The sequence below is a fragment of the Pinus tabuliformis genome, chromosome 9 (genome assembly GCF_031772625.1).
Source record: "Pinus tabuliformis cultivar Carrire ecotype Pingquan chromosome 9, CPIR1, whole genome shotgun sequence".
In the NCBI taxonomy this organism is placed as follows: domain Eukaryota; kingdom Viridiplantae; phylum Streptophyta; class Pinopsida; order Pinales; family Pinaceae; genus Pinus; species Pinus tabuliformis.
Genome location: NC_142307.1, coordinates 759,666,261 through 759,693,192, shown reverse-complemented (window position 1 = coordinate 759,693,192; position 26,932 = coordinate 759,666,261). Strand labels below are relative to the sequence as shown.

The window sequence follows — 26,932 nt, the reverse complement described above, 5'->3', positions numbered from 1 at the left end:
CTTATTCATGATATACCTGTTTTTGATGTAAATGTTCGAGATGAGAATATTTTGAGCAGGCAAGAGAAGTGGAATTTAGGAGATCTTGAAGAGCAGGTGGAGCGGTTGCTTTCATATTTGAAAATTATAGGCCATTGGATGATTCATTACCATCAGGCTTAGTTGATGTCTTTGTACGTGCTACTAGAATTTCTGCTCCAACTCTTGCTCGTACTATAAAGATATACTATTTGTTGAGGCACAATTAACACTGTGCAACAATTTTCAGACTGTTGCTAGGAAGAGATCAAAATGGCACATGGCAAAGTGTGATGGTGATGTTGGGTTTACTTGTGTCAGGATGTACAAGAGATATATGTTGGAGCATTCTACAGGTATATTTGGGATCCTGGTATTGATATGTAGGTTCTGGATTGCTTGGGGCAAACAATCTTGGGAAGAGAGGACTGTAATGTCCCTTTCCAAATGATCACTTCTAAAGAATGACTCAGTAACCTATTTGATTCCCATAGGCTATATTTTGTGAAAAGTGGATCAATTAATTTAATTGTCTAAATGTCATTTGGGTGAAAAAGCAACATGTAAAAGTGACATTGAATAATTAAATTAAAAAGGTGTTATTAAGTGACTATGGGAGAAAAAACAAGGAAAACTTTATAAAGTCACTTTATATTATTTAATTGAGTGGGAAAAGGTAAAAAGGTAAAAGAAGGGGTCAAAGGGAAAATTTTATAAAAGAGAGACCTATGGTATTCTGATGATAAAAGAGAGATTGGAGGTCACTCTTCGGGCCCTTCAAAAGGTTTATTTTTTTTTGCTAATTTTTAGTGTTTCTTGAGGGTGTTTGATGAGGCAAACTGTTCAACAAAGTTTTCATCAACATTTGGATTTGGTTTCATTCAGGTCATACAGGTGGTTTAAGCACCTTGCTTTAACCTTAACATTTTATGTGATACTGGTCACATGTCATCAACCATTACTATTATGATGATTACTAACATCAATAGTGGCCGTATGGTACAGATATCAATGCATTATTATATATTAATATAGTATTGGATCTCATAGTTCATTCCAACTTAATTCATCATTTTTATCAAGTTTTTATTCTGAGAATATGGTGGAGATCATTCTATTCATTGACATGGGATACCCATATTGATCATCTAATCGGTATGCCACCTGATCGTATTGACATTCTTCCTGTATGCTACTTATTTGACTAGTGCTTTTTCTTGTTTTGGGGTTTATGGTAACGTCGAGTTTCTTTATAACTAAGTTTTCAGAAAAAGCCACATTATTATGCTTACAGCCAATTGCATTACTTTAGAAGGACCAGTTAGACACATTAGCATATACTTCAAAGGTGTCTTGATACTTCTAAAGTGTCATGCTTTGTTCCAGACACTTTACAATTGTGTAGCCCTCTGCTATTTTTAGAGCTCCTAACATCTACAAATTTATGTTTCATAATTCATGGTAACATATTATTACAGCTATTATGATCTTATTTATCCTTACATAAAAATGTGACAGTAGCCTAAATAAAGCTTTTTTCTGGTCAATTTCTGATTCACTGAATAGCAGAAGTTCCTAATCGTTCAAAGTTGAAAAATACGAAGAAATTTTTGTCTGGAGTCAGAAGGATGGCTCGAATTTAAATATCTCTAGTTTGAGTTCCCACAACATCTTGATCATACAATGGTTTCTGGATTTGATGCCTATATTATTCGCTATGATTCTTTCTGAATTTATGTAATATGTTGTTGTCAGGGAGGATTTGACACAGCTTGACATAGAGATAGAATACTTTATTTGGGAAAGATGGACAAAGAAGTTAGACAAATCCACAGGTAAATGAACTTTTAATTTAATAACTTCTTTGCAAAATGTATATTCAATGCTGAACAATAAAGAATACAACAAGAATCCAATGTCACTGCCAAGCTGTGGTTAGACAGACTACCTCTTCCTACATAGGCAAGGAGGGACATCATTTCTTCTTTGGCTCCAATCTTAAAATGGCCTACAATTCTTTTCTGAAATTGTCAATCCTTGGTGAAATATGTGCTGCATCCCACTCTTTTAACACATTCTTTGATATTTGCCCTTTTTTTTCCTCATATCTGCATCCCTTTCTTTCCATTTGCTCCTATTTTATTGCAATCCTTCTTTTCCAATTATGATCTCTCTTTCTGTTGTCTACAATTGATCTTAATCATCTGCTTATCTTGAGCTTGTCTAATAGTTGAAGTCTTGAAGAGTTTCTACTATTTGGCTATTTGTCTATCCTTCATGAGCACAATTGATTATAAAAGCAGTGTGTGTTTCTAATTTATGCTTTGGGTATCAAGTAGGCTGCTATAAACTTGAATTATTTCTATAGGAGAGTCACGTTTCTTTGCTTCAAGTTTTGGTGAAAATGTTTCAATAGGGTAGTTAGCTGCAGGCCTGAACATACAGTGTCATAGACTAAGCAGTCAAATTGCTGTCGAGGGGGTCTCTTGTCCCACAAACAAAGGGGTGTCATATGTCAATCTGGTCTCTGTCTAGGTAGTGACCTTAGATTAGATTATTATTATAATTTATTATTACTTCTAAGTGATGAAATCCAGATAACTTCAAAGTCATGTCAATCCTTCTTTTTATGTTGCTATTGGTCCTCTCATTGGGCTATATACAAGAAGGATTGCACAAATGAACTGTAGGTATGCTTGAAATTTTAAACATCTGGATTTCTTCAAAAATAGGAAACAGTTTGTTGTTAGTAAGCCTGGAGATATAAAATTTATTTGCAAGAGAAGATACCCAATTAGATTCTAAGAGCATGTACATGGCACAAAATAAGTTTACAATTTTGTAATGCTCAAATAGGTTTCTCAATAAACATTATTTCAGAAGGAGAAATTTGAAAGACAATGTTACTTTGGAAAATGTTCGGGGTGTGGATAAGATATTTTGTAAGATGATAATTCTAAGGCGTTTCCAACCTAATGAGCAGTTTCAAATTTTAGAAATGTATATGAATATGTTTTGGGGAAATAATCTTATGCTTTTGGCATGTTTGATCTTGGTCAAACTGATGATCTGAAGGGCTTCTCTGCATGCTTAGAAAGTTGCTATATACATTGTAGCGTTATCTCAGCATTAAATCAATAAGAAAATGCTGGTCTTTCAGGCTTTTGGATGCAGTAGATATATAGAATATTGCTGACATTAAATCTATGTTCCTTATGTAGATATATACTTCTTTATATCCTCCCTAATTTTAGATCTTTGTAAACATCCCTAAATGTGCCATCTCCAGTTTCGCTTACACAGGTGGAGGTGAAACAAAGACCAAATTCACATTTCTGTCAAGCTTTTGATTACTAACAAACTATGATATTTAGGAGATGACAGGATTCCTATGGTTTTGAAGTATTTTCATCTTTGCTGGAAAACAGAAACACATTATTATTGGAACCCAGTTACAAATGAGGTCTCTAAGAAGAAGCCACCTTTTCCAAACATGTCCAATTTTGCTAAGATGAAGGGAGCGGTGATGCCACGACGAAGTACAGTTATTGAAGCAAAACGATGGGATCTTAATTACGCGGTGAGCTTTCTTCTCCCTGTAACATTTATTCTGGGTTTGCTTCTCTACTAAGCTTCCTGGTGACTGCTAACAAAATCTTATATATTTTTATGCATACACTTTCTGCCCTTATTGAGATTTGGAAAATTTAGAATATATAGTTACTACTACTAGTATACTGTATTGTTAGTGTTATCACACGAACTCACCCTTCTTGAGATAAAATCTTGAAGATCAAGTGAGGTTTTGGTGTAACAAAGAGGGGGCCATTGTCACCTCACCAATCCTCTTTTACACTTTAGGCTGGCACTCCTTCGGCTCATAGGATAGGATTTCTGGCATTTTGGGCAATGAGTTCTAAGGTGATATGAATAGTAAATCCAGCAAAACAGTTTTTTGAAAGGATTAAGAGAATAAAGTTGATGGAAGGATCAGAGGTTAGTGCCTTTCCATTGGGCATTGAGGTCAACTAAGGCTCTTCTTTAGAAGTTACAAATAAAACTAAAATGCTAATTAGGGTTGTCCACTACAAACCGTAACAAATAATCCTAGTGGCCCAACAAGTTTCAAAATGATTGAGGGGAATATCCTCCACTATCTATCTTCCAATGGTTTTGAGAAGGGATCTATCTAGCAAGGATGAAGAGGAGGCACCACCAACACTAGAGAAGCAATATCACACTTAATCGCATTTTGTCAATAATGACCAAAAGGCTAAAGAGAACCACTTACTCATCAAATCACATACAAAACCATTCATTCATTAAGAAGCATCTTGTTGTCACTCAAATTGTATAGGTGAATGCGACAACGACTCAGGGTAGGGGTTGTCACTCTGGTCCCTGTCCTCTCTGTTCTAGCTATCTTCCTACAACATGTTATGGGGGGTAGTTCCTACAAAATATGAGGATGAAAGACTTATTAGGAATTGACTAGTCTGGGAGACACAACTGAATTGCCTAGCAAACTGGTTAATGATGATTCACAAGTCTAATTGTTAGCACGATTTAATTAGATTATTGAGAGACCAGTGCCTTATGGAGACAAATTACTTGCAATTTATAAATTAGCTACCAAGTCAGCAGATGAACAACTGCTGCTTAGGATGCACACTATTCTATATGAGATGCGACACCTAGGAACTAAGTGAAATGCAAATACTTGGCTAATTTTGAATTAGATGCCTATCTAAATGAATACTTTCTATGCTGTTTTGAAATTAGTCTCAAGTGTAGGTTGTGGAGAGAAACCTAGGGGAAGATAGCGAAAGCTATATTAATGATACCTCCCTTGAATTTCTAACCACCCGATGCCTCCGACGTTGCAGAGACTGTGGCTCTGACGATGGCAAGGTCACTATGTTAACCACAAGTGAGGGTCTAAACTTCACAAGCTACGTGAGAGAGGTGGGCCTATCGTCTTTCAACCAAGCTTATGCTTGGAGGTAAGCTAATTAATGCACTACTACTCCTGGAATGCAAGTGTAAGATGAGTCATTAGCCTTAGGTGAGATTATTAAATGTTTTAAGCAACAAATTATCCCCAAAAAATAATCGATTTAGAGCAGTGAAAGAAAGTACTTAACAATTACAAGGACAATCTTCGCCAAAGCAGTGCTAAATGACCCAATTAGATGGTGCCATAAAATTTTGTGTAAACCAATTCAAGATTAGAAATTTCACAATGGAAAATCACTTGATCAACAAATGTAAAGTGCACGAGCCCAATGCTTCTCTTAACAATGTTGATGTGCCAATTAGATAAATGCCAATTTATCAACAAGATACCAATAATTAGCAATTCTTAAGATCACTTAGATCACTTTTGTCACAATATGGAGATCAATCAAGTGCTTTAGGAGTGAGTTAAAATATTGCAAGATTATGATTTTAGATATGATGCTCACTTGCAAGACAATAAGTTAGCGCTCTTATTATAATAAGTAAATTGACAAGAAATGATAATTCCACTATGACAATAAAAAACAATGTAGCAGATGGAAGCATTGACAAGTACAAGGATAGATTTGTGGCTAGAGGATTCTCCCAAAAAGACGGAGAAGATTATGACGAAACCTTTGCTCCGACTGCTAGGTACACAACTATTAGAACTCTTATTTCTGTTGCAGCTTCTATGGGATGGAATATACATCAAATGGACATGAATATAGCTTTCCTCAATGGTGTAATTGATGAAGAGGTATACATAGAACAACCTTAAGGGTTTGAGGTTCATGGGAAAAAGTCTCACTTATGCAGATTGAAGAAAGCCCTGTATGGATTGAAGCAAGCTCCTAGAGCTTGGTATTCACGAATTGACGCTTATTTGAAAAGGCTTGGTTTCGTTAAGAGTGATGTTGATCCAAACCTACACATCAAGGTTGTGAACAATGAGGCTGTGATTCTATTGCTATATGCGGATGACTTATTGCTGACGAGTGTGGAACATCTCATTCTTCAGCGTAAGAGGGAGTTGACCGTTGCATTTGATATGAAGGATCTTGGGCTAATCCACTATTACTTAGGTCTAGAAGTATGGCAGAAACCTGAAAAAATTTTCCTTCGTCAAGGGAAATATGTTATAATAGATTTGAGGAAGCTAAGGGGTTTCGATTCTAATCCCATTGATCCATCTATATACTGACAACTGGTTGGTTCATTGATGTATTTTGTTAATACTAGGCCAAATAGTTGCTTCCCTGTGAACACGTTGAGCCAATTTCAGATGGAACCTAATCATGATCATTGGATTGTTGCAAAGCATGTCTTGAGATAACTTCATGGTAATGTTAACTATTGCTTAAGATAATGTTGCAAGCGATGAGGTTGGGATACATGAATACTCTGACTTTGATTGGACAGGAAGTGTTGAAGACGGGAAAAGTACAACTGGTGGCTTTTTTAGTTTGGGCTCTGCAATGGTTTCTTGGATGAGCAGGAAGCAGACCTCCGTTGCTCTCAACACTGTGGAAGTAGAATATATGGCGACCTATGTAGTTAGTTATGAAGTGGTTTGGCTTTGTAAATTGCTCGCTGGTTTATTTGATGAGGTGCTGAAATCGATCGTGATCTATTATGATGATCAAAGATGTATAAAGCTTTTAAAGAATCTCGCCTTCCATGGGAGGTCAAAGCACATTGGAATCAAGTATCACTTCATTCGAGACATGGTGTAGAAGGGAGTTGTTAAGCTCTAGTACATCTCCATTGATGAGTATATCGCTGATATTCCTACGAAGCTTCTTTCTAAAGTGAAGTTTGTGTACTTCCGGGACAAGCTTGGTCTTGTGGAGAATGCCCCTTTCATTGAGAGGGAGTGCTGATTACATCATGGATATTGTTTCTCCATGTGTCATGTACTTTGACCTAAATTAGGGATATCATCCTTTGTCAAGTACATTGACCGAAATTAGGGAGAATGGCTTGATAGATTAGATAGCATCATGGACTCACATTCTTCTTGTGTCATGTACTTTGGTCGAAATTAGGGATGTTATCCTTGTATCAAGTATATTGACCTGTGTTGTTGCCTGAAGTGTACATCAAGGCGCAACGCTTAGAGTAGGGGTTGTCACTCTAATCCCTACTCACTCCGTTTAAGCGATCTCTTTAAGCAGGCTAAGCGGGGTAGTCCCTAAAGGTGAAATGGATGAGGAACTTGTTGAGGATCAACAAGTCTAGGAGATATAAATGAATATCCTACCAACTTGATTTAAGATTATGTGGCAAGAGAGATTACTAAGCACTAGAAATTAGATTCTTAAGATATATCAGTGAGACTAGTGCCTTAAAATTAAGAAATACTTGCATAATAAAGATTAATATGTCAAGTTGCCGGATAGACAATTGCTGCAAAGATGAGATGCAAGATCTATCCTAGATGAAATGTAGGATTTAATATAATGTGGAATGTAGGATCTTTGTTATTTTTAGTGAAATGCCTATTCTAGGTGAGAGCCTTCTCCTCAATTGCTTCGAAGCTAGTCACAAACAAAGTTTTAGAGAAAATGCTGGGGAAGGAGGCTATGGTCTCATTAACGATACCTCCCCAGGACCTCTAACCACCCAAGTGTCTCCATTCATACATGGGATTGTTGACAAGAGAACAACAAGGTCACTTGTGTTAACTGTGAATGAGGGTCTTGTTACTGCTCAAACTAGTAGGGGTCCTATAGAGCAACTACTAGGTCAAGGGCAACAACGGAGTGATAGCCCACTGTCACCTCAACTAAGGCTCCCTTCCTTTTACTGACTTTCACCGATGGGAGGAGACCTAGTACAAGGGGAACCACTAGATGAATATATCAATAAGAAGATAAGGAGTCATTCCTAAGGCCTATTCACAAGAGAGACTCAATTATATGGGTTACTTGCTCGGGGAAGCAAGGTTACATACTCTCTAGGATGAGCTAAGAGGATTCTCAAGGCAAGGGTTTTGGAATATATCTTGTAAAGATGATTCCTAGACCTGAAAATCCTTATGGAGAAATGGTCCTTATGTGATCTTTGTGAAATTAGTGTTGTAAGGTTGTGGGACCACACGAGACCAAGTGGACCTAGAATTAGGTCAAGGATATGGAGTTGACCAACCAAGGAGAGGCTTGACCTAATTGTAGAAGAGAAGAGGATCAAAGGGCAAATTTTCTTTTTAGAATTGAATGCAATGATCCCAATGAGGACACTAGCCAAGGGAAACTTAGGGCAAAAAAATCTTTGACGTAGGGCTTGCTATATCTCAAGATCCCACTGTTAGAATTTCTTGAAATTTGGAGGGTCTCTAGAGAAAACCCTAGCGTAGCTATGGACAAGAGGTCGAGTTTTTTTGATGGCTACAATGGGAAAAAATGATGCCCTAGGTGACCTATGGAGGTTATGCCTAGAGAGAGAGAGGGAGGTGAGAAAAATATGCTTTAAAAGTGATCACCTATGGAAGGATCAATGCCTTATCCTTTGGGAGAGATGGAGTCAAGGAGAATTTAGTGTTTGGAAAAGATTTACCGAATCAAGGAGGTCTTCAAGCAACTTCGCATGGCATTAGGGCATGAGAGCAACTACTTGAGATCTTAATACTTTGATATGCAATAATTGACGAGTTATCAAGAGGTATTTTGTCAAAATAATCTCTAGGAACATTCACCCATTCATACATTGCCCATGCAATGATGCAACGCTACAAAAGATCAAAATTTCCACAATTTCGCATAGGTAAGCAGTAAATTTCAGACTTGTATAGCGAAAATCCTAGCAACATTCATGTGACAAAGTAAATAACAAGAATAAGCATGAAAATATTACTTACATGTACAAATGAGTATATCCAATCATCATATCATGTCAATAATGAAGCTCCAAGACAAGAGAACTAGATCCAAACATCAAAATTCATCCATAACATCCAAACTCGTGCTCCAAAAGAGAATGCGAAATTCTAAAGAGCTACTAAACCCAAATCCAAGTGATGATGAGAGAAATGAATCACCTCTCATCTATTTATACTATTTGTAATGAGTTCGATTTGCCTAATTGGCCTAATTAAGCCCCAAATAATAAAATAACGTGCAATAATAACATCCCTTGGTGACAAAGCCCACCAATATAGCTCAATAACATAAACATAAGCCTCTCAAGAGGGCAGACTGATCAATAAAATGATTCGTTGGTCCTTTGACGAGGCCTAATGAAGTCCAAAGTGTGCCATGATGAGAAAATGGACTACAAACATAGTGGACAAGGGGTTGGCCCCTTGTTCTCTGAGTATGTCCTTGTGGTGCACCCAAGTGAGTGTGGGGGCACAAGGACATCCTCATGGGTCTCCAAGTTGATCGCAAATGCTTGTAGATCATCTGTAAGGGTTAGGCTGATGACATAAGCCCTCCCTTTGTTTCCTGCAGTGAGACACAACCTCATCTAGACCTTGGAACATCTGCCAAGTGTATGGTGCAAGTGTGGAGCTAGCTGGGCATGGTGAACCAGGTGTATCATCTTCATCTGAAAGGTGGAACATGAGAAATCAATGAGTAGTGTTGGGGATCCATGAAGTACTCTCTGCTATGGTGGAGGCCCATGGATTTCAATGCTCACCCTACAAGTGCCAATGTGGCCCTTTGAAGGGCTAGGACCCCATATAGGGAGACCAAGCCCCAAATGGAGACCCACCTGCAATCCCGCATAAGATCCAATGCGTCCCCTTGCCCTCCAATAGAACAAATAATTGGAATAATCAAGTAAAAGTTCTTACAAATCATGGAATCAATGGGGCACTTCATGGTGGCATGCCCTCTCGTAGTGGGCTTTGGAATGTACAAGTGTCTCTAAGCTCAATAATGGGGTTAACCACAAACCCTATTAGGTGGCTTCAACTTTCAAAGGGGGTGACACATCCATGGTACATCCATCAAGTGGTGGGTGGAAAATGATATAGTGGTGGAATAGAGTGGGGATCAGGGGAATCCTCCAAGCCACATGTCATGGTACAAGGGTAGCTATGATAAGGGAAGCCCACACCTGGGTATATGAGTGTAGGAGGGAGCAAATTTTGGGACATGAGTTACCCTGACTTTTGTTTTTCCACCCTTGATATGCCTTTTTCATTTGATTGATTTTTCTTCATAACTGCTTAGGGCTCCAGGGGATGAGAGCATGATGTATAGGATATAGCAGTAGGATACCCCCCTTAAAGTGGGGCAATTCATCGCCCACAAGTTGTTGGGACAACCATGGATTCCTTAACGATGGAGGGGATTCATCTAGGGCCCATAGGAACCAAGGTGATGGCCATGAATGAGGGGTAGAGCTCATGTTTGGCTTTTGCCCACGTGCTAAATTTATATGTCTCGGCCATCTTTTGCATTTTGTGGTACATTTCCTATTGAGTGTGGCCAAGTTATGTTTTTTCTTTTCTTTTTAGTTGCATCAACCTCCGGGGCATCGTTCCAAGCTCGACCCAAAGTGTGGACAAGGGGAGGGGGAGACTAAACCTATGTGGACCCAAATGGGAAAAGTGATGAATGGGGTTAAAATGAGTGGGAGAGAGTGATGTATATGGTCTCGGGAAGCAGGACCACGCAACCAAAATTGATATTTCCCATGTAGTGCCAACCCTAAAGCTAATGGTCAGTAAAGGAGATCCCACAGGACCAGGATACAAGGATAACCAACAAGTTGGGCAGAGGAGACAAGAGTACAAGCCTAGCCCACTCTTTCCGCCGAATCCCCCCACCAATCCATGCCCAAAAGTGTCCATGATAAGGAAAATTACCCAACTATACCAATGAAAAGCCATACCTTCAGGGTCGGGAGGCCCACCTTCAAACATACAATCATAACAGATGGGCGAGGGACCACATGGCCGGCTCAGGTGGTGAAGATAATGGCACATTGAGCTATTTGGTGGCTGTAAGGGGCTGCTGGCTGAGGACCATCTAGGATAAATTTTTTCTCCTATTCATACTACCCACAGGGGGTGGCTAACAAGTCTAACTTCTCAAATTGGATGAAGAAGGTGGCCCTAAATTTCTATCAACCAAGCTTATGCTTGGGGGTAAATTTTAATTATACAAGTCTGACCTAGGATGAGAATGCAAGATGACCAAATTAGGGTTTGCTTCAATGGGATTGCAAATATGAGAAGTGCTCCAATAAGATCAATACAAAACTACTTGTAACCAAGACCAAGATATTCAATTACCACTTTTCAATAACAAGATGTCAATTATAAATGAAACACTTCGAAAAATTACTCAATGAAGCAAATGATAGCAATGATTCCTAATTACTTAAATGTGCTTATTAGGATTTCTCTTTCACTTGTTAGATTAACAAATTAGAATAAGAGAAGGCTTTCAAGATTGCAAGAGCACAAGTACAAGCAATTAGATGAGATTGCTAATAGTGAGATTAGTTACTTAAACGCAACAAAGAGATGCACAATGAAATGAAAGTTAGTAACCAAAACAAGGTTATCCTTGAGTAGTCAAGAGAGAAGAGCAAATAACAATGTTAATATCCTATGGGTGCCAATTCTCTATCAATCTACTGCCCAAATGGCAATGATTAATTTTCCAAATATGCACCAGACGTCAATATGCCCTTGCTAACAAAGGGATGAGCCAATTGTAGCTTATTTGCCAATATATGTCGGTCCAATTAAGATCAATAACCAAAAGAAAATGAGGAAGAAACAATGCATAACAACAAGTTTGATGTGAAGAGCACTTGTGCTAGACCTTAGAAATGTCATTGCAACTTTAAATCAGACCACTGCAAGAAGAGATTAGTGACCAGGAGTGCATGAGGCAAGAACCAAAACACCTTAGATTATCCTTCTTGTTATTATGTGATGATTTTAGAGTGTTTTAGGCTTATTATTATGTGTTTCTCTTGAGATTAGGGTCTGCAACAAATATTTAAGATCTGAAGCATATGACAGTGAGGAAATATGTCACAAATGAAGGGGTTTTGAGGCCTTTGAGGACTGCAACCTGGTCTCAAGCGGTGATATGCCAAGATGAGCCCTCAAACTTCAATGTATAGGCTTCAAACGAGTGCCAAACCTCCAAGCTATGCCTGCAACCACAAAGAGTTAGCACTTATATCCAAATACAACCATAAAATACCTTAGAAGAGGTTGTGGCTAGGGCTAGAAAGGCCTAATAGGCTTGCGGCTAGGTAAACGAGGAAGGACTAATGTTTGAAAATTACACCTAGCAATTCAAAACCCTCATTCAAGTGATGATGGGCCTGCAAAGATAAGAATTAGCCAAAAAATTTGATGGATTAGATGTTAATATGGAAAGTTTTCAATGTAGATCAATGTCAAAACCCTCAACAAACTTCACCAAGCTTGCAAACACAGAGGGATTAGTCTAAAAAATCTCTGAAGTGCACTTGATTCGCCTCCAAAGGTCTGTGTCTAGGGTTATTAGTCTCTTAAAGGCTTGTGGCTAGGGTTTTTATGGCCTTTTGGCCTACGATCTAGGCTCCAAGGCCTCAAACTCCTACGACCCATTGGAATAAGCTTGGAATCAATCCTTTTAGGCCTTAAAAATTTCTTCTACTAGTCTGCCACCAAAAAACAAGTTAGCTCTATGCAAGAACATGCAATTTAACCACAAAAAATTGCAAACAATTTTATCAAATGCCAGACCCTTATGTGAAACCCTTGATTGTAATGGAAGTAGCTCCTTATAGGGCTAGCGACCTCCAAATATGCTTGAGTGTTGATGGAGAGAGAGCCTAGGGTGATGGATCTAGGCCTCTTAAGGCTTGATCTAGGCTTAGAAGTTAGAACCCTTGCGACCTTGATCATATAGTTGGATTGCTTCCTCCAAGAGTGATTTAGTGCCTAAACCCTAGCTGTTATGCTAGGTGAGGGTTTGATCCTTCAAATAAATCAAATTAAGCTTTGATATTATGATGTAGCACCTGCGAAGTCAAAAAAGTCTAGCCGTCCTCTAATACTTATTGAGAAAATTCAAATTGAGAAATATAACACCACTATGTACACTAGGAAAATAAAATACAAGTGTTAGTAAAATTATTTACAAAATTATTTTTAATATCCACAATAAAATTATCAAGCTCTAATAAGAACATCTAACTTTATTGCACAACTTAATTTCAAAATAATTTGAGAAAAAGATTTTTGATTTAGAGCCATGGCCAAGTCACTGCATACAAATTGTTAGATAAGCCTTGGAGAATTTAACACAATGGACTATTGAACCTCTTGTCTTGGGAGTTGGCTGGTCCAACCGAAGACTTCCCCTCACGCCCAAGATCTGAATACCATATAACCTCTACACACTTGAAATGAAGTTATTAGATCATAAGGGGCTAGATACACATTAAAACCTTCAAGATATAGAGATACCTGCTAGATCGAGCAAGCAAGAATGCTTTTCTAAACCCAATACCTAATGCAAGATACCTGTGCAAATAGATAATCCAACTACTGGCCAATGAAATAATAACTTGGCAATTATATTCAGTAGAACATTAAGAGCCTGGTTTACAATAATATTACCACAAGAAGCAAAAAAGGAACACCATCACGAATAAACCCCCAAAGACTTTGATATTATTATTGCAAAATAAAAATTACATCCAACAACTTGACTCACAACTTGCTTAAGATTTTTTGATCAGTACATCATGATGAATGAGGAGCTCAATGGCTTCCTTATATAGAAAAATGAGAGTGTGAGAACCCTCCAAGTGGAAAAATGGCTAGTTTGACTTGATCCAAGGCTTGATCCTCGTCAAATTAATTCTAGCCATTGATAACTGCTACACAAATCCCCAAAGAAATTCGATCCCCTTGAAATTTGAGCTGGATGGGCCAAAATCGAACTTTTGGGTGATTTTGGTCCCTTGGAGAACCTTCAAAAAATAGAATTGTTGTAACTTGTGCATTTTGTCAACCACCTGGTCCAAGAAATTCAATTTTGCTGGAAAAATAGTCTTTCTGGTCAAACGAATTTATGACTAGGATATTCTACCTTGGAAATGAGGCCCTTTAATTTTGACTTGATTTTTCCTTTTATAAAAGGTCCCCAATTATTTTTTGATGATTTTTTCCACTTGGAGAGAAATTAATTTCTCTCTCATTTTATTTTTTTTGATAATTTTTGGTTAACTAATTTTAATTTTATGCCAGAAAATAAATAAAAAGACTCAAGTGGGGATTAATCATATCTCCCACCCTCTACGTGGGTCTAAAATATATTTTTCCAATGGTGTCTAATTATGAGTAACCATTCACCAAAAATATTCCTAGAGAACACCTTTTACATCAAGATTTTACAATAATCATCCATAGAAGGGGAAATCCACAATAAACACGACCTCTTAGACTCAACCAAATTTTGCGACATGAGACACATGATCTAGTATGATAAAAATACATAGAGTCTATAACACTAAGACTCACCTAGGACCTTATCAGAGAATTCCACTCTAGCTTTGGGGGATGCTTGGGAGAAAAACTCTGCCAATTATTTAGGTTCGAAAATGCGAATAATTGGTAGATGGTAAAAAACTCCCAAGAGTGAAACCCTTTGTTAAGAATCAAAGACTTACCTAAATGTTTTTACATGGCTTCATAGTCATAATAGAATCATTATTACAATAACATTGCAGAATTTGGTATTACGATGACTATAAAATTTTTATCCACTGTCGTGTACTCTGCTTCTTGGAATTGTTGACATATGCATGGTCAACATTTGGCCCTACTTGGGGACACGTTGCTTCAGTGAAGGAATGTGAGAATCCAGAATTTGCATTAAGAAAACAAAGTAAATCAGACAGATATGCATTCAAATACACATCAAAATCATCATGAGGTATCAAGTGTTGGACTAGAAATTTCTACTCTAACAATGAATTCTAAATCTATTAAACATAAACACTGAAATGAAACCTACTCTAATGACAAGGATGAAACCTAATTTAGGAGAATAGGGTTAGAGATACAAGGATGCCCTATTGCATCAGATGTCATCTTTGAAGACCAATTTGGAGAACTTGTTTGCTCACAAGTGGATCCATTGGTTGCTTCTCTGATGTTCCCTGTTGAATCTTGATCCTTTTAGGATGATGAAGTATACCAATGCTGTATTGCAAAGATCTGTCAAACTTCTCTCTTCCTTTTCTTATTCGTGATTGATAATGTCGGATCTTGGGCTCGTTCTATTACAGTCTCAAATTCATCTCTTAACATTGCATTGCAATCCTGTATGAGTGATCCACTGATATTGGCGTTATTAGGCTTCCTTGGGTCTTCAACATGATACTTCTCTTCAACCTCCCTGTAGAGCTTGACCATACCCTTTTTAGTGGAAGGGATGGTAGCATAGGATAAGTCCAACTGAATGCACCCACCAAGATCAACTGCAAATTTTGAGATAAGAAAATCCCCCATACGTCAGGTACGTCTATAACAACAATATCCATATTTATCCTTAAAGGCATAAATCAACGTTTGTAATGAATAAAATGAGTTATCAGGCTTTTCCATAAACCAATCTTATGCGTCTTCTTCCAAGGAGAGAACAAAGAGCTTCATCTTTACATCTTCATGATTATAATTAGCTCTGCTAGTGTATTTACCCAAGAAAGCCTTAAAATATCTGAGATGATCATCAACACTAATTGCATTATTTCCTTGGAAAGATGGCAACTTGTCAATACAATGCTCTGATAGATCACGAAGATGACCTTGAATGTTAGCAAAATTGCAAGGGGAGAACAAGTCCATGATGTCTTGCTCAACGGGTCAAGAAAAAGAAAATGGATATCAGGGAGGGCTTCCTATCCAAGAAAAACAAGATGTTTACTAGAATTGAGCTTGTTTAATTGAACTCTAAGGGACTTTTCAAGATCCGGAGTGGGATTAACTAAGCTACTTGGATTACTTTTAGTATATGCTCTTGTGGAAGGGGGAATAAGTGGAGTTGCCACTCAAAAAGAAAACACACCCAAGACACCCCAAGTGCTAGAATCGAAAGTTAGTAAAGGGAAACCGAGGACAAGAACTTATCCTGGCGAAAGATGTCAAAAACAAGGAACAAAAAAATTCTATTCTCGGCAATGGTGCCAGAAAATGTTGTCGCCTAAAGTGTACACCCAAGGTGCAATGCTTACAGTAGGGGCTGTCACTCTGATCCCTACTCGCTCCGTTTAAGCTATCTCGTTAAGCAGGCTAAGGGGGGTAGTCCCTAAAGGTGAAATGGATGAAGAAATTGTTGAGGATCAACAAGTTTAGGAGATACAAATGAATATCCTAGTAACTTGATTTAAAATTATGTGGCAAGCGAGATTATTGAGCACTACAAATTAGATTCTTAAGATATATTAGTGAGAGACTAGTGCCTTAAAATTAAAAAATATTTGCACAATAAGGATTAATATGTCAAGTTACCAGATAGACAATTATTGCAAAGATGAGATGCAAGCTCTATCCTAGATGAAATGCAAGATTTGATCTAAATGTGGAATGCATGATCTTGGTTGTTTTTAGTTAAATGTGTTAAAATTGGCAACCAGGGCAAAACTTCATGTGGGTCATCTTATTCATGGCTAATAATATTTTTATTAGATTCCTCTCGTCGAGAGGTGTAGGATTGATATAAAGATCATCCAATTCCGATAAGTATTCATGGAGATATGAATTTATTTTGATTATGGAATTATTATCAAACCGACCTACAACTCATGTAGGCTTAGAAGCCCAACAGTCGCATCTATTCACCCACCAACGTTGTGTATAAATATAAGAGGATTTTTCCTCATTTGGACTCACTCATCTCATCACATCTCTCTCTCTACTGCGCAGATATGAGTCTCTTCTCTACTGCGCTGAAATGGGTCTCTCTCTCTCACACATGTGAAGCCGGAAGCTGTTGAATTGGAAGCTGCAACTGCAGAAGTAAAGATTGACTTGTGTGCCCTAGAAGATCTCTTTGGAACTGCGCTGTAGGTTCATCTGAACCTCCTTTGAAAGCTGCAACTTTTGGTGGTGGAATGAAGTCAATCCGACGAACGGTTTGCAAGATATCGACTGCCCTAGTTTGAAGCCGGAAACTGCTGAAACTGAAGCTGCAACTGCAGAAGTAAAGATTGACTTGCGTGGCCTAGAAGATCTCCTCTTTGGAACTGCGCTGTAGGTTCATCTGAACCTCCTTTGAAAGCCGAAACTTTTGGTGGTGGAATGAAGTCAATCCGATTGTCGGTTTGTGAGATATGGTCTGCCCTAGTTTGATAATGAAGCCGCTAATGCTGATGCTACTGATCTAGGGTTTGCTACTGCTGATATGAATCAGATTTATTGTACTATTTCTCTCTGCTGAATTATTGAAGATAAAAGAAGATTTGATCAAAGGGTTTCCCCACACATTGTGGGGTTTGTCCCTGGCTAGCCGCCACATCTTGTGTCTCTTGTCTTGGCTTGTTTTCTGTCGATCGTTTAATGTTCTATCTGCACTTTACTTTATGTACATGTGATTGCTAATCGGTGGAATATAATAAGAAAAAGAAGTAAACTGTTATAAGCATAGAACATACCATAGCTTAACATGGTATCGGAGCTGAGGTGAAGACAAAGCCCGAGCAAGAGCAAGAGCAATCATTGAAGAGAAGATTGGCAAGGCTATCCTAAAAGAACTATGGGGTCCTCAACACTCTTTCCTGCCGAAGACAAGCTCCGTGAGAAAGCTGACTATCACGGATGGAAGATGTCTATCGATCTAACCCTTGAATATCAAGGAGTGCTGGACCATGTAAGAGGCAATATTGTTGAGCCTTCATCAAATGCATCTGCTGCTGCCTGGAACAAATGGAAAAATGCAGAAGTCAAAACAAAGAAGATCATCCGGGACTCTATCGACAAGCGCTTGGTGGCCTACATCTCTGATCTAGACACCTCCAAGGAAATCTACGACAGACTGGTGAGTTTATTTAAAGTTAATGATGCAAATCAAGTTTTGTTTCTTAGAAATAAGTTGAGGGAAATCAAGAAGGGTAAATATGAAAGTATGCAAGCATACTTCTTAAGAATCACTGAGATCAAGAACGATCTCCTATCTATTGGGGAAACTATTACTGACAGAGAAATGGCACTCACAACTCTCGGAGGATTACCATCTGAATGGCATGTGTTCAAGACTACTCTTCTGAACAATAATGTAATTCCTAGTTTCGAGGAATTAATGGTTAGATGCATTCAAGAACAAACAAGGGTAGAAGAGCAGGAAATGCCCTTGCCTAAAGGTCCTCCTGCTGCTTTTTCTTCTCATGCTAAGAAAAGGAATAATTCTGGGTCTAAATTGAAAAGAAAGGCTGGATTTAAGGGCGAAAGAAAAGGATGATGAATCAATGCCTGATGTAGAAGAACCCATGGATCCGATTGATCCTCCTCCATATGAGTCTTCCTCTTCTAGGAAGAGGCCTTCATGGCTTAAGAGGTTACTTGATGATGCTGAAGGACATGCTGCACCCCGAGGAACCTTTCGTGAAAGCAAGAAACCTAATAGGTATCAAGGATACCTGACCATCATGAGCACGATCATACAAAATGAGCCTTCGTCATTCTCAGATGTCGTCAAACATCAAGTATGGAAAGATGCTATGACCGAAGAATATGAGTCTATCATAAAGAATGATGTTTGGGAAGTAGTTCCCAGACCCCAGGACAAGACTGTTGTTACTTCCAAATGGCTTTACAAGATAAAGCATGCAGCAGATGGAAGCACGAAAAAGTATAAGGCTCGAGGAAGGTATAGACTATGATGAGATATTTGCACCTGTTGCCAGATATACGACCATCCGCTCGATCATAGCCCTTGCCGCTTCACAAGGATGGAACCTACATCAGATGGATGTCAAGACTGCGTTCTTGCACGGTTTGATCAAAGAAGAGGTCTACGTGGAGCAACCCGAAGGATTTGAGATTTATGATTGAAAATCTCATGTATGCAGGTTGAAGAAGGCTCTCTATGGGCTGAAGCAAGCACCCCGAGCATGGTATGAGAGGATCGATAGCTACTTGATGAAGTTGGGATTCACTAGGAGTGAAACCGATCCTAACCTTTACTTTAAGGTTGAAGATGAAAAGCCTATCATACTGGTGTTTCATGTGGATGACCTCTTTCTACAGGTGCAAACCCTCTCATTCACAAATGTAAGAGGGAGATGGCTTCTGAATTTGAAATGAAGGACCAAGGACTTGAAGTGTGGCAAAATCCAGGAGAAATTTTCCTATCTCAAGAAAAATGTGGTGAAGATATTGGAAAGATTCGGAATGGTGGACTACAAGCCTGTAACTACTCCGATGGAGCTTGACTTCAAGAAGTTAAGCGGTAGTACTGCTGGACCTGTTTTACGAAATGCTACCGAGTATCGGCAACTCGTCGGAGCATTAATGTTCTTAGTGAACTCCCGTCCAGATATATGCTTTGCAGTCAACACGTTGAGCCAGCATATGGTTGAACCCCACCACATACACTGGATTGGTGCCAAGAATCTTCTGAGATATCTTCGTGGCACAATGGGTTAAGATACACTGTCGAAGATGTGAGACTACTTGGATATACTGATGCTGATTGGGCAGGCAGTGTGGTGGACCGTAAGAGCACTTCCGAGTGCTGTTTCACCTTGGGATCTGCTTCGATATCCTGGATGAGCAGGAAGCAGAAGTCGGTGACTTTGAGCACCGCTGAAGCAGGATATACTGTTGCTAGCATGACCTCGTGTGAGGCAGTCTGGTTGCGAAAGCTCTTCAGTGAGCTGTTTGGATACCATTGTGATTCTCTATAACAACCAGAGGTGGGATTCGATTATTGAGGAATCCCGTATTCGTCGATTGCTCCAGCAGATAGACGTCATCTGGGATATGGTAAGTTGATGAGCAAGGAGGCTCCTTCGCATTAAGATGATGTACAGGTTGATACACCTTGTCAAAGCCCTGAGGAAAGATCTAATTTGTGATTTTCCCAAATGACTTGGAGTCATCAAGAAACCCTTGTACAAGGGTCCTGCATGTTGCATACATTGAGCTCTGGGAGCTCTGAGGGCTTGTGGTTCTTATTGGAGCAACATACGATCACAGGGTGACTCACCCTCCCCTGGTGGTGTGCACTGGAACAAGATTATTCGCTCTCTTGTGGGACAAGATGATTCGCTCTCTTGTGGGACAAGATGATTAGCTCTCTTGTGGAACAGGATGATTCGCTCTCCTGTGTAGCAGGATGATTAGTTCTCCTGTGAGGCCTGGATTGATGTGTTCTCCATGGCGATTGTAGCAGGATTGATGTGTTCTCCTGTGAAGCCTGGATTGATGTGTTCTCCATGGCGGCCTGGATTGATGTGTTCTCCATGGCGATTGTAGCAGGATTGATGTGTTCTCCTGTGAGGATAGGATTGATTAGTTCTCCTGTCGAGGCATCCTACCCATGCAATCTGGGACTCATGGGAAGTACCTCTCATCTGATTAATGAGCAGGGAAATGAAGTTAGGGACCATAGTAGTACCGATGGACGCATTGTTGTAACTACTGTACTCCCTACGCTAGGATGAACTCCATTGATCTGGGATCAATGATACTGGTCTGGGACCAGTGGTAGGAGTTGTACCATACTATGACGCTGACTTCGTTTTGGTTGAGACTGGTCTGGGATCAGTGGTACATACTCTGAGATGGACTTTGAGTCAGTGGAGGATGATATTGGTCTGGGACCATTGGAGTTGTACTCACTATGACGCTGAATTTGGGTTGGTTGAGACTGGTCTGGGACCAGTAGTACATACTCTGAGACTGACTTTGAGTCAGTATGATACATCCTCGATCATTTCTTCTTCTTCATAATTCAGACAAAAGCAGAGTAGAACAGAACAATGCAAGAGCAGAGCAGAACAGAACAAAACAGTACAGATCAGTGCAGGGCAGAACAGGCAAAATAGAGCAGAGCAGGGCAAGGGTCAGGCTGTACAAGGCAGTGCATTTGATGGATGAATAGTAACGACCGATAGACAGATTGCAGATGAAGTTCTCCATGGTTGAGAGGGAGTGTTAAAATTGGAAACTAGGGCAAAACTTCATGTGGGTCATCTTATTCATGGCTAATAATATTTTATTAGATTCCTCTCGTCGAGAGGTGTAGGATTGATATAAAGATCATCCAATTCTGATAAGTATTCATGGAGATATGAATTTATTTTGACTATGGAATTATTATCAAGCTGACCTACAACTCATGTAGGCTCAGAAGCCCAACAGTCGCATCTATTCACCCACCAACGTTGTGTATAAATATAAGAGGATTTTTCCTCATTTGGACTCACTCATCTCATCACATCTCTCTCTCTCTACTGCGCAAATATGAGTCTCTTCTCTACTGCACTGAAATGGGTCTCTCTCTCTCACACATGTGAAGCCGGAAGCTGTTGAATTTGAAGCTGCAACTGCAGAAGTAAAGATTGACTTGCGTGGCCTAGAAGATCTCCTCTTTGGAACTGCGCTGTAGGTTCATCTGAACCTCCTTTGAAAGCCGCAACTTTTGGTGGTGGAATGAAGTCAATCCGACGAACGGTTTGCAAGATATCGACTGCCCTAGTTTGAAGCCGGAAACTGCTGAAACTGAAGCTGCAACTGCAGAAGTAAAGATTGACTTGCGTGGCCTAGAAGATCTCCTCTTTGGAACTGCGCTGTAGGTTCATCTGAACCTCCTTTGAAAGCCGAAACTTTTGGTGGTGGAATGAAGTCAATCCGACTGTCGGTTTGTGAGATATGGTCTGCCCTAGTTTGATAATGAAGCCGCTAATGCTGATGCTACTGATCTAGGGTTTGCTACTGCTGATATGAATCAGATTTATTGTACTATTTCTCTCTGCTGAATTATTGAAGATAAAAGAAGATTTGATCAAAGGGTTTCCCCACACATTGTGGGATTTGTCCTTGGCTAGCCGCCACATCTTGTGTCTCTTGTCTTGGCTTGTTTTCTGTCGATCGTTTAATGTTCTATCTGCACTTTACTTTATGTACATGTGATTGCTAATCGGTGGAATATAATAAGAAAAAGAAGTAAACTGTTATAACCATAGAACATACCATAACTTAACAAAATGCCTATTCTAGGTGAGAGCCTTCTCCTCAATTGTTTTGACGCTGTCACAAACAAGGTTGTAGAGAGAAGTGTTGGGGAAGGAGGCTATAGTCTCATTAACAATACCTCCCCAGGACCTCTAACTACCCAATTGCCTCCATTCCTACAAGGGATTGCTGACAAGAGAACTGCAAGGTCACCTATATTAACTGTGAATGAGGGTCTAATTTCTCAAATTGGAAGATGATGATTTGGTGCAGGCCATTTATGATGGCCTTCCTTCTCCTTGGGGAACTTTCCTTTCAAGCATAAGTGGAAGAGCTGAACAACCTACTTTTGAGTGACTTTGGCATGATTGTGGCGAAGAAGAAATCAAAGTAATGATCAAAGAAGGAACCTCCAAGGATGAGATTCATGCACTTGCCCCCAAAACAAGGAAAAGAGGAAGGAGACCATCCTTCCAAAGGAATTCCACTCCCAAAGATGATCAAAAGGAGAAAGGTAATGCGCACTATAAAGGTAAACATTTTGATATTTCAAAGATTAAATGTTATAATTGCAACAAATTGGGACACATGGCTAAACATTGCAGTTTCAGGAAGAGAGGTAATTATAACAAAGGCAAACAATATGCTTCTACTGTTGAAGAAGAAAATCCAAGAAGAAGAACTAGGAGTTCTTTCCATGAACAAGAAAGTGAAGGCAGGAAGGAATACTTGGGAATTTCAGCTCTCTCTGGTTCAATGTCTTCCAAGTGAGACACATGGCTGATTGATAGTGGTGCCTCCATCCACATGACAAGCTACAAAGATATCCTAGAGCTAATTCATTCAAATATATGTGGTCCTATGACTTGTCCTTTTTTGAGTGGCTATTTGTACTATGTATCTTTTATTGATGACTTTTCTAGAAAATGCTGGGTGTATTTCATGAAAATCAAGAATGAGACCTTTGAGAAATTCAAAGGATTTAAAGCCCTAGTGGAAAATCAAACTGATAAGAAGATTAAAACTCTTAGGTCTAATAATGGGGGGGAGTATGAATACCATCCTTTTGTGGATTTATGTAAAGAACATGGCATAAGGAAACAATTGACTACCCCTTGTAATCCTCAGCAAAATGGAGTAGATGAGAGGAAAAATAGAACCCTTGTTGAAGCCTCGCAAGCAATGATTTTTGACCAAGACCTTCCTATCTCTCTTTGGGCTGAAGCTACCAGGACAACTGTTTACATTCAAAACTTTAGCCCTCATTCCATTCTCAAGGATAAAACACCTGAAGAAGCCTTCACTAGAATCAAGCCTGATGTAAGCCACTTTAGAGTCTTTGGTTGCCCAGTTTACATTCGAGGTCCAAACTAGAACCCTCCATGATAAAAGGCATATTTGTGGGATATAGTGAGTCATCCAAAGCCTACCGAGTTTATATACTTGGGCAAAGAAAAATTGAGGTGAGTCGGTAAGTTAGCTTCCATGAAGAAGCAACCTTTAGAAAGTCAAAAGAACTTCAGCTTGAAACCTAAAATGAGCCTACCTATCCTTCTGCTAAAAGTTGAGGTTTAGGGAGTCAGAGGGAGAGAAACCAAGATGATCCCATGGATCATGACTTGTCTCTTGAGCTTGTTGAAGTCCTAGAAAAATCACTTGAAGAAGCTTCAGTTAAAAGAAAACCATCTTGGGCCAGGGAAATTCTACAAGAAGCAAAAAAGATAGCTGCTCCCAAAGGCACATTTAGGGAAAGTAAAAGACCTCACAGGTATGGTGGTTATGTAGCACTTGTCAGCAACTTAACTGAATTTGAGCCTTCTACTTTTGATCAAGCAAATAAATTACAAGTTTGGAAAGATGCAATGCTCAAAGAATATAAATCTATAATGAAGAATAGTGTATTGGATATTGTTCCAAGACCTATTGATAAATCAGTTGTTTCATCTAAGTGGATATACAAGATTAAACATGCTGCAGATAGTAGCATTGAAAAGTTTAAGGCAAGGTTTGTTGCCCGTGGCTTCACCCGAAAGGAAGGCATTGATATGACAAGACATTTGCGCCATTTGCAAAGAATACTTCTTTAGCCTCTATATTTGGTTGGAAGTTACATCAAATGGATGTCAAAACTTCTTTTCTAAATGGAAATGTAGAGCAGGAAGTTTATGTTGAACAACCAGAAGGCTTTATTTTGCATAGCAAAGACTCACATGTATGCAGGCTAAGGAAGGCTTTGTACGACCTTAAACAGGCTCCTCGGGTATGGTATGAAACTATGGACAATTTTCTTAAAGGTTTGGGCTTTCAAAGCATCGATGTTGATTCTAACTTGTATCTCAGGATGATCAAGAATCAACCTCTATTTGTAGTGCTATATGTTGATGATCTCTTTCTGACAAGAGAAGACCACTTAATTGAGTGGTGTAAAAAGGAACTCACAGAAAGATTTGAAATGAAAGATCTTGGCCTTATGCATTACTTCCTTGGGTTGGAAGTCTGACAGAACAAAGATGGTATCTTTTTGGCTTAGGGAAAATATACTGTGGACATCCTGTTAGCGCTTGAAATTTCACCTCAGGCTGAGAAAGGTAAACCTCACGGCTACATCAAACCATTTAGCCTCGTAGCTAGCCCTACGGGGCAGGAGAAGGCTCTCTCCGGTCAATCTCGGTAGATTTTCAATGGGATGAGATGACCAACAAGGTAACACTGATATTAGGCTAGTAAACTGATTAAAAAGGTTGATTTAGGGATTTATGGGGTTTTTGGTGGTAAATTGAGGAGCTGCAATTTAGGGTGCGGGGATTTGACACAGTTTCTGCAAGGGGGTCTTTGAGGCGAGGTAGGAGCCTGTATTGATGCCTTGAACTGAAATGAATGGTGAGGAATGAAAGATGAGGAGCTAAAGAGAGCAAACAATCACTTTGAATTCCCTTTAGACAGTAGAAAACATTGAAATTAAACAAATTTAAAAGCAGAGCATGGCTAGCATGAATTCATACTTTAACACTTCATTTGTTTAATGTGCAGCAGTAAAGAAAGGAAATGAATCACATAACAAAGCTTACAAGAACATGAAGAAACACACCATCAACACATGAGTCCACAAGAATCCCAAAGATGACTGCAAAACCCTGGTCTTCCTTAGCCAAAAATTGCAGAGATACAAGTGAATAATACAATGATAGCTTCTCCCTCAAGAGTCCAACCTTCCAACCCCTGAAAATGATTAAGAAAATACATAATATAGGCAAGCCAACCTCTTCCCTTGCCTCTAGGGGTCGAGCTCATCATTCTAGGAGCTGTTTGAACCACTTCTAAACTAAGCACTACAAAATAGGCAGTCAAAACAACTTGCCTCTATAAACTTGGAAACTAGTTCATACATTCAATTTTTACCCTTTACATGAAAGAAACTTCTAGAAGAGTTAAACAAGAGTAAAAGTATCCAAAAAATGTCACAATTACATCCATGAAGATCATCATTAACCTCAGAAAGTCGAAAAGGGTCAAATCTGCAATTTCTGTGCTGAACTGGTCAAATCTGGCACAATTTCCTCAACGGGTCGCGCACTTTGGAGCTCTGTTTGGAGGCCTTCCCGGTATCAGAATTAGGTGCAGGATAGCTCGTTGGAAAGGTCTCTGAGTCTACTTTCCAACCCAACTGGAATTTTTGGATTTGGAGGTCATTTGCCCAGTCAAAAGTCAATTCTCCCAAGACTGCTTCTGCAACTCAAAAAAGGGGCAGAAAGTCAAATTTTGCATGTATTTTGACCTTCTGGAGGCCCAAAACCCCATAAAAACTCAAGTCCATCCATAGGCATATGTAACTTTGCATGACAAATCTAAAAATGCTGAGTTTTTGCAAAACGAAGCTACGATGACAAAGGGTCTCACCGGGGGTGAGACCCGTTGAGGAGCCAAAACCTGTAAATTTCCAAAAATTGCCAAAATTACCCAAAATTCTCAAAATTTTTTGGGATTTGTGCTGTAGCTGATGCTAGTGAGTGCCATGATCTTTGAGGGATGCCTCAGCCAAGATACGGAGTGGATTGGTTTTCTTCTTCCGCTTAAGAGCCTCGGACAACCTCCTTTGGAACATTTTCATTTTGGCCTTGCAAACATGCATCCTTGCCCAATAGTGATTCTTCATGTTTCTCAGCAGCCTTTTCTCTTGGTTGGCCTTAGCCAACAGCTTCTCCAAGTGAGCATTCTCCTGAATGTGCATTGACTCTCGGTCAGCAGGCAATGGATCACCGGGCCTCCTTCGGTTTAGGACTCGGTCACTACGAATCCTCCATAGCTCATCGAGGACTTTTTCCTCCTCCAACTGCTTGTTCCGCTGCTCCAGGTAAGTAATAGTCCATTGGGCACCCTCAAGTCTCCTCTGTAAAACATCATTTTCAGCCCTGAGATGCTGAATGACCTCCTTCGCCTCTTGGCTAGGAGAACTGGCCTCAAGATCAATCACCAGATCCTCATGAATCATGGGCTCTTTGCCCCTCTGTAGTACCTGTGCTGGTGAAGAAAGCGAGGCCCCTTCCACCTGATGTGGAAATAACACTCGCTGAGCTGAAGATGAAGGCGAGACCCCTTCCATCTGCTGTGGAGATAGTACTCGCCTAGCTGCTGCAAATAAGGCCCTTGGGCCTTTCTGATAAGTGACCAAAGGAGTGGAGCTGACATGTCGGGTGACGGGAGCATCAAGCTGCTGAGATGGTCCTCCCTCCTCATGAATGACCTCCTGATGTGGCTGAGGTGGCACTGTGA

General features: G+C 39.5%; 1 protein-coding gene across 5 annotated transcripts in view; it reads left to right on the top strand.

The window, feature by feature from the left end:
• The window catches only part of LOC149150943 (uncharacterized), a 305,135-nt gene that overhangs the window by 143,868 nt on the left and 134,335 nt on the right, over window positions 1-26,932 (top strand). For all 5 annotated transcript variants that reach the window (XR_016262992.1, XM_089441070.1, XM_089441068.1 and 2 more), the window contains exons 6-7: window positions 1,774-1,853; window positions 3,447-3,598. Coding sequence is in view for 4 of the 5 variants with exons in the window: in XM_089441070.1 (XP_089297196.1) it covers window positions 1,774-1,853; window positions 3,447-3,598 (232 nt within the window). In the remaining variant the exon portion in view is untranslated. The remainder of the gene's footprint in view (window positions 1-1,773; window positions 1,854-3,446; window positions 3,599-26,932) is intronic.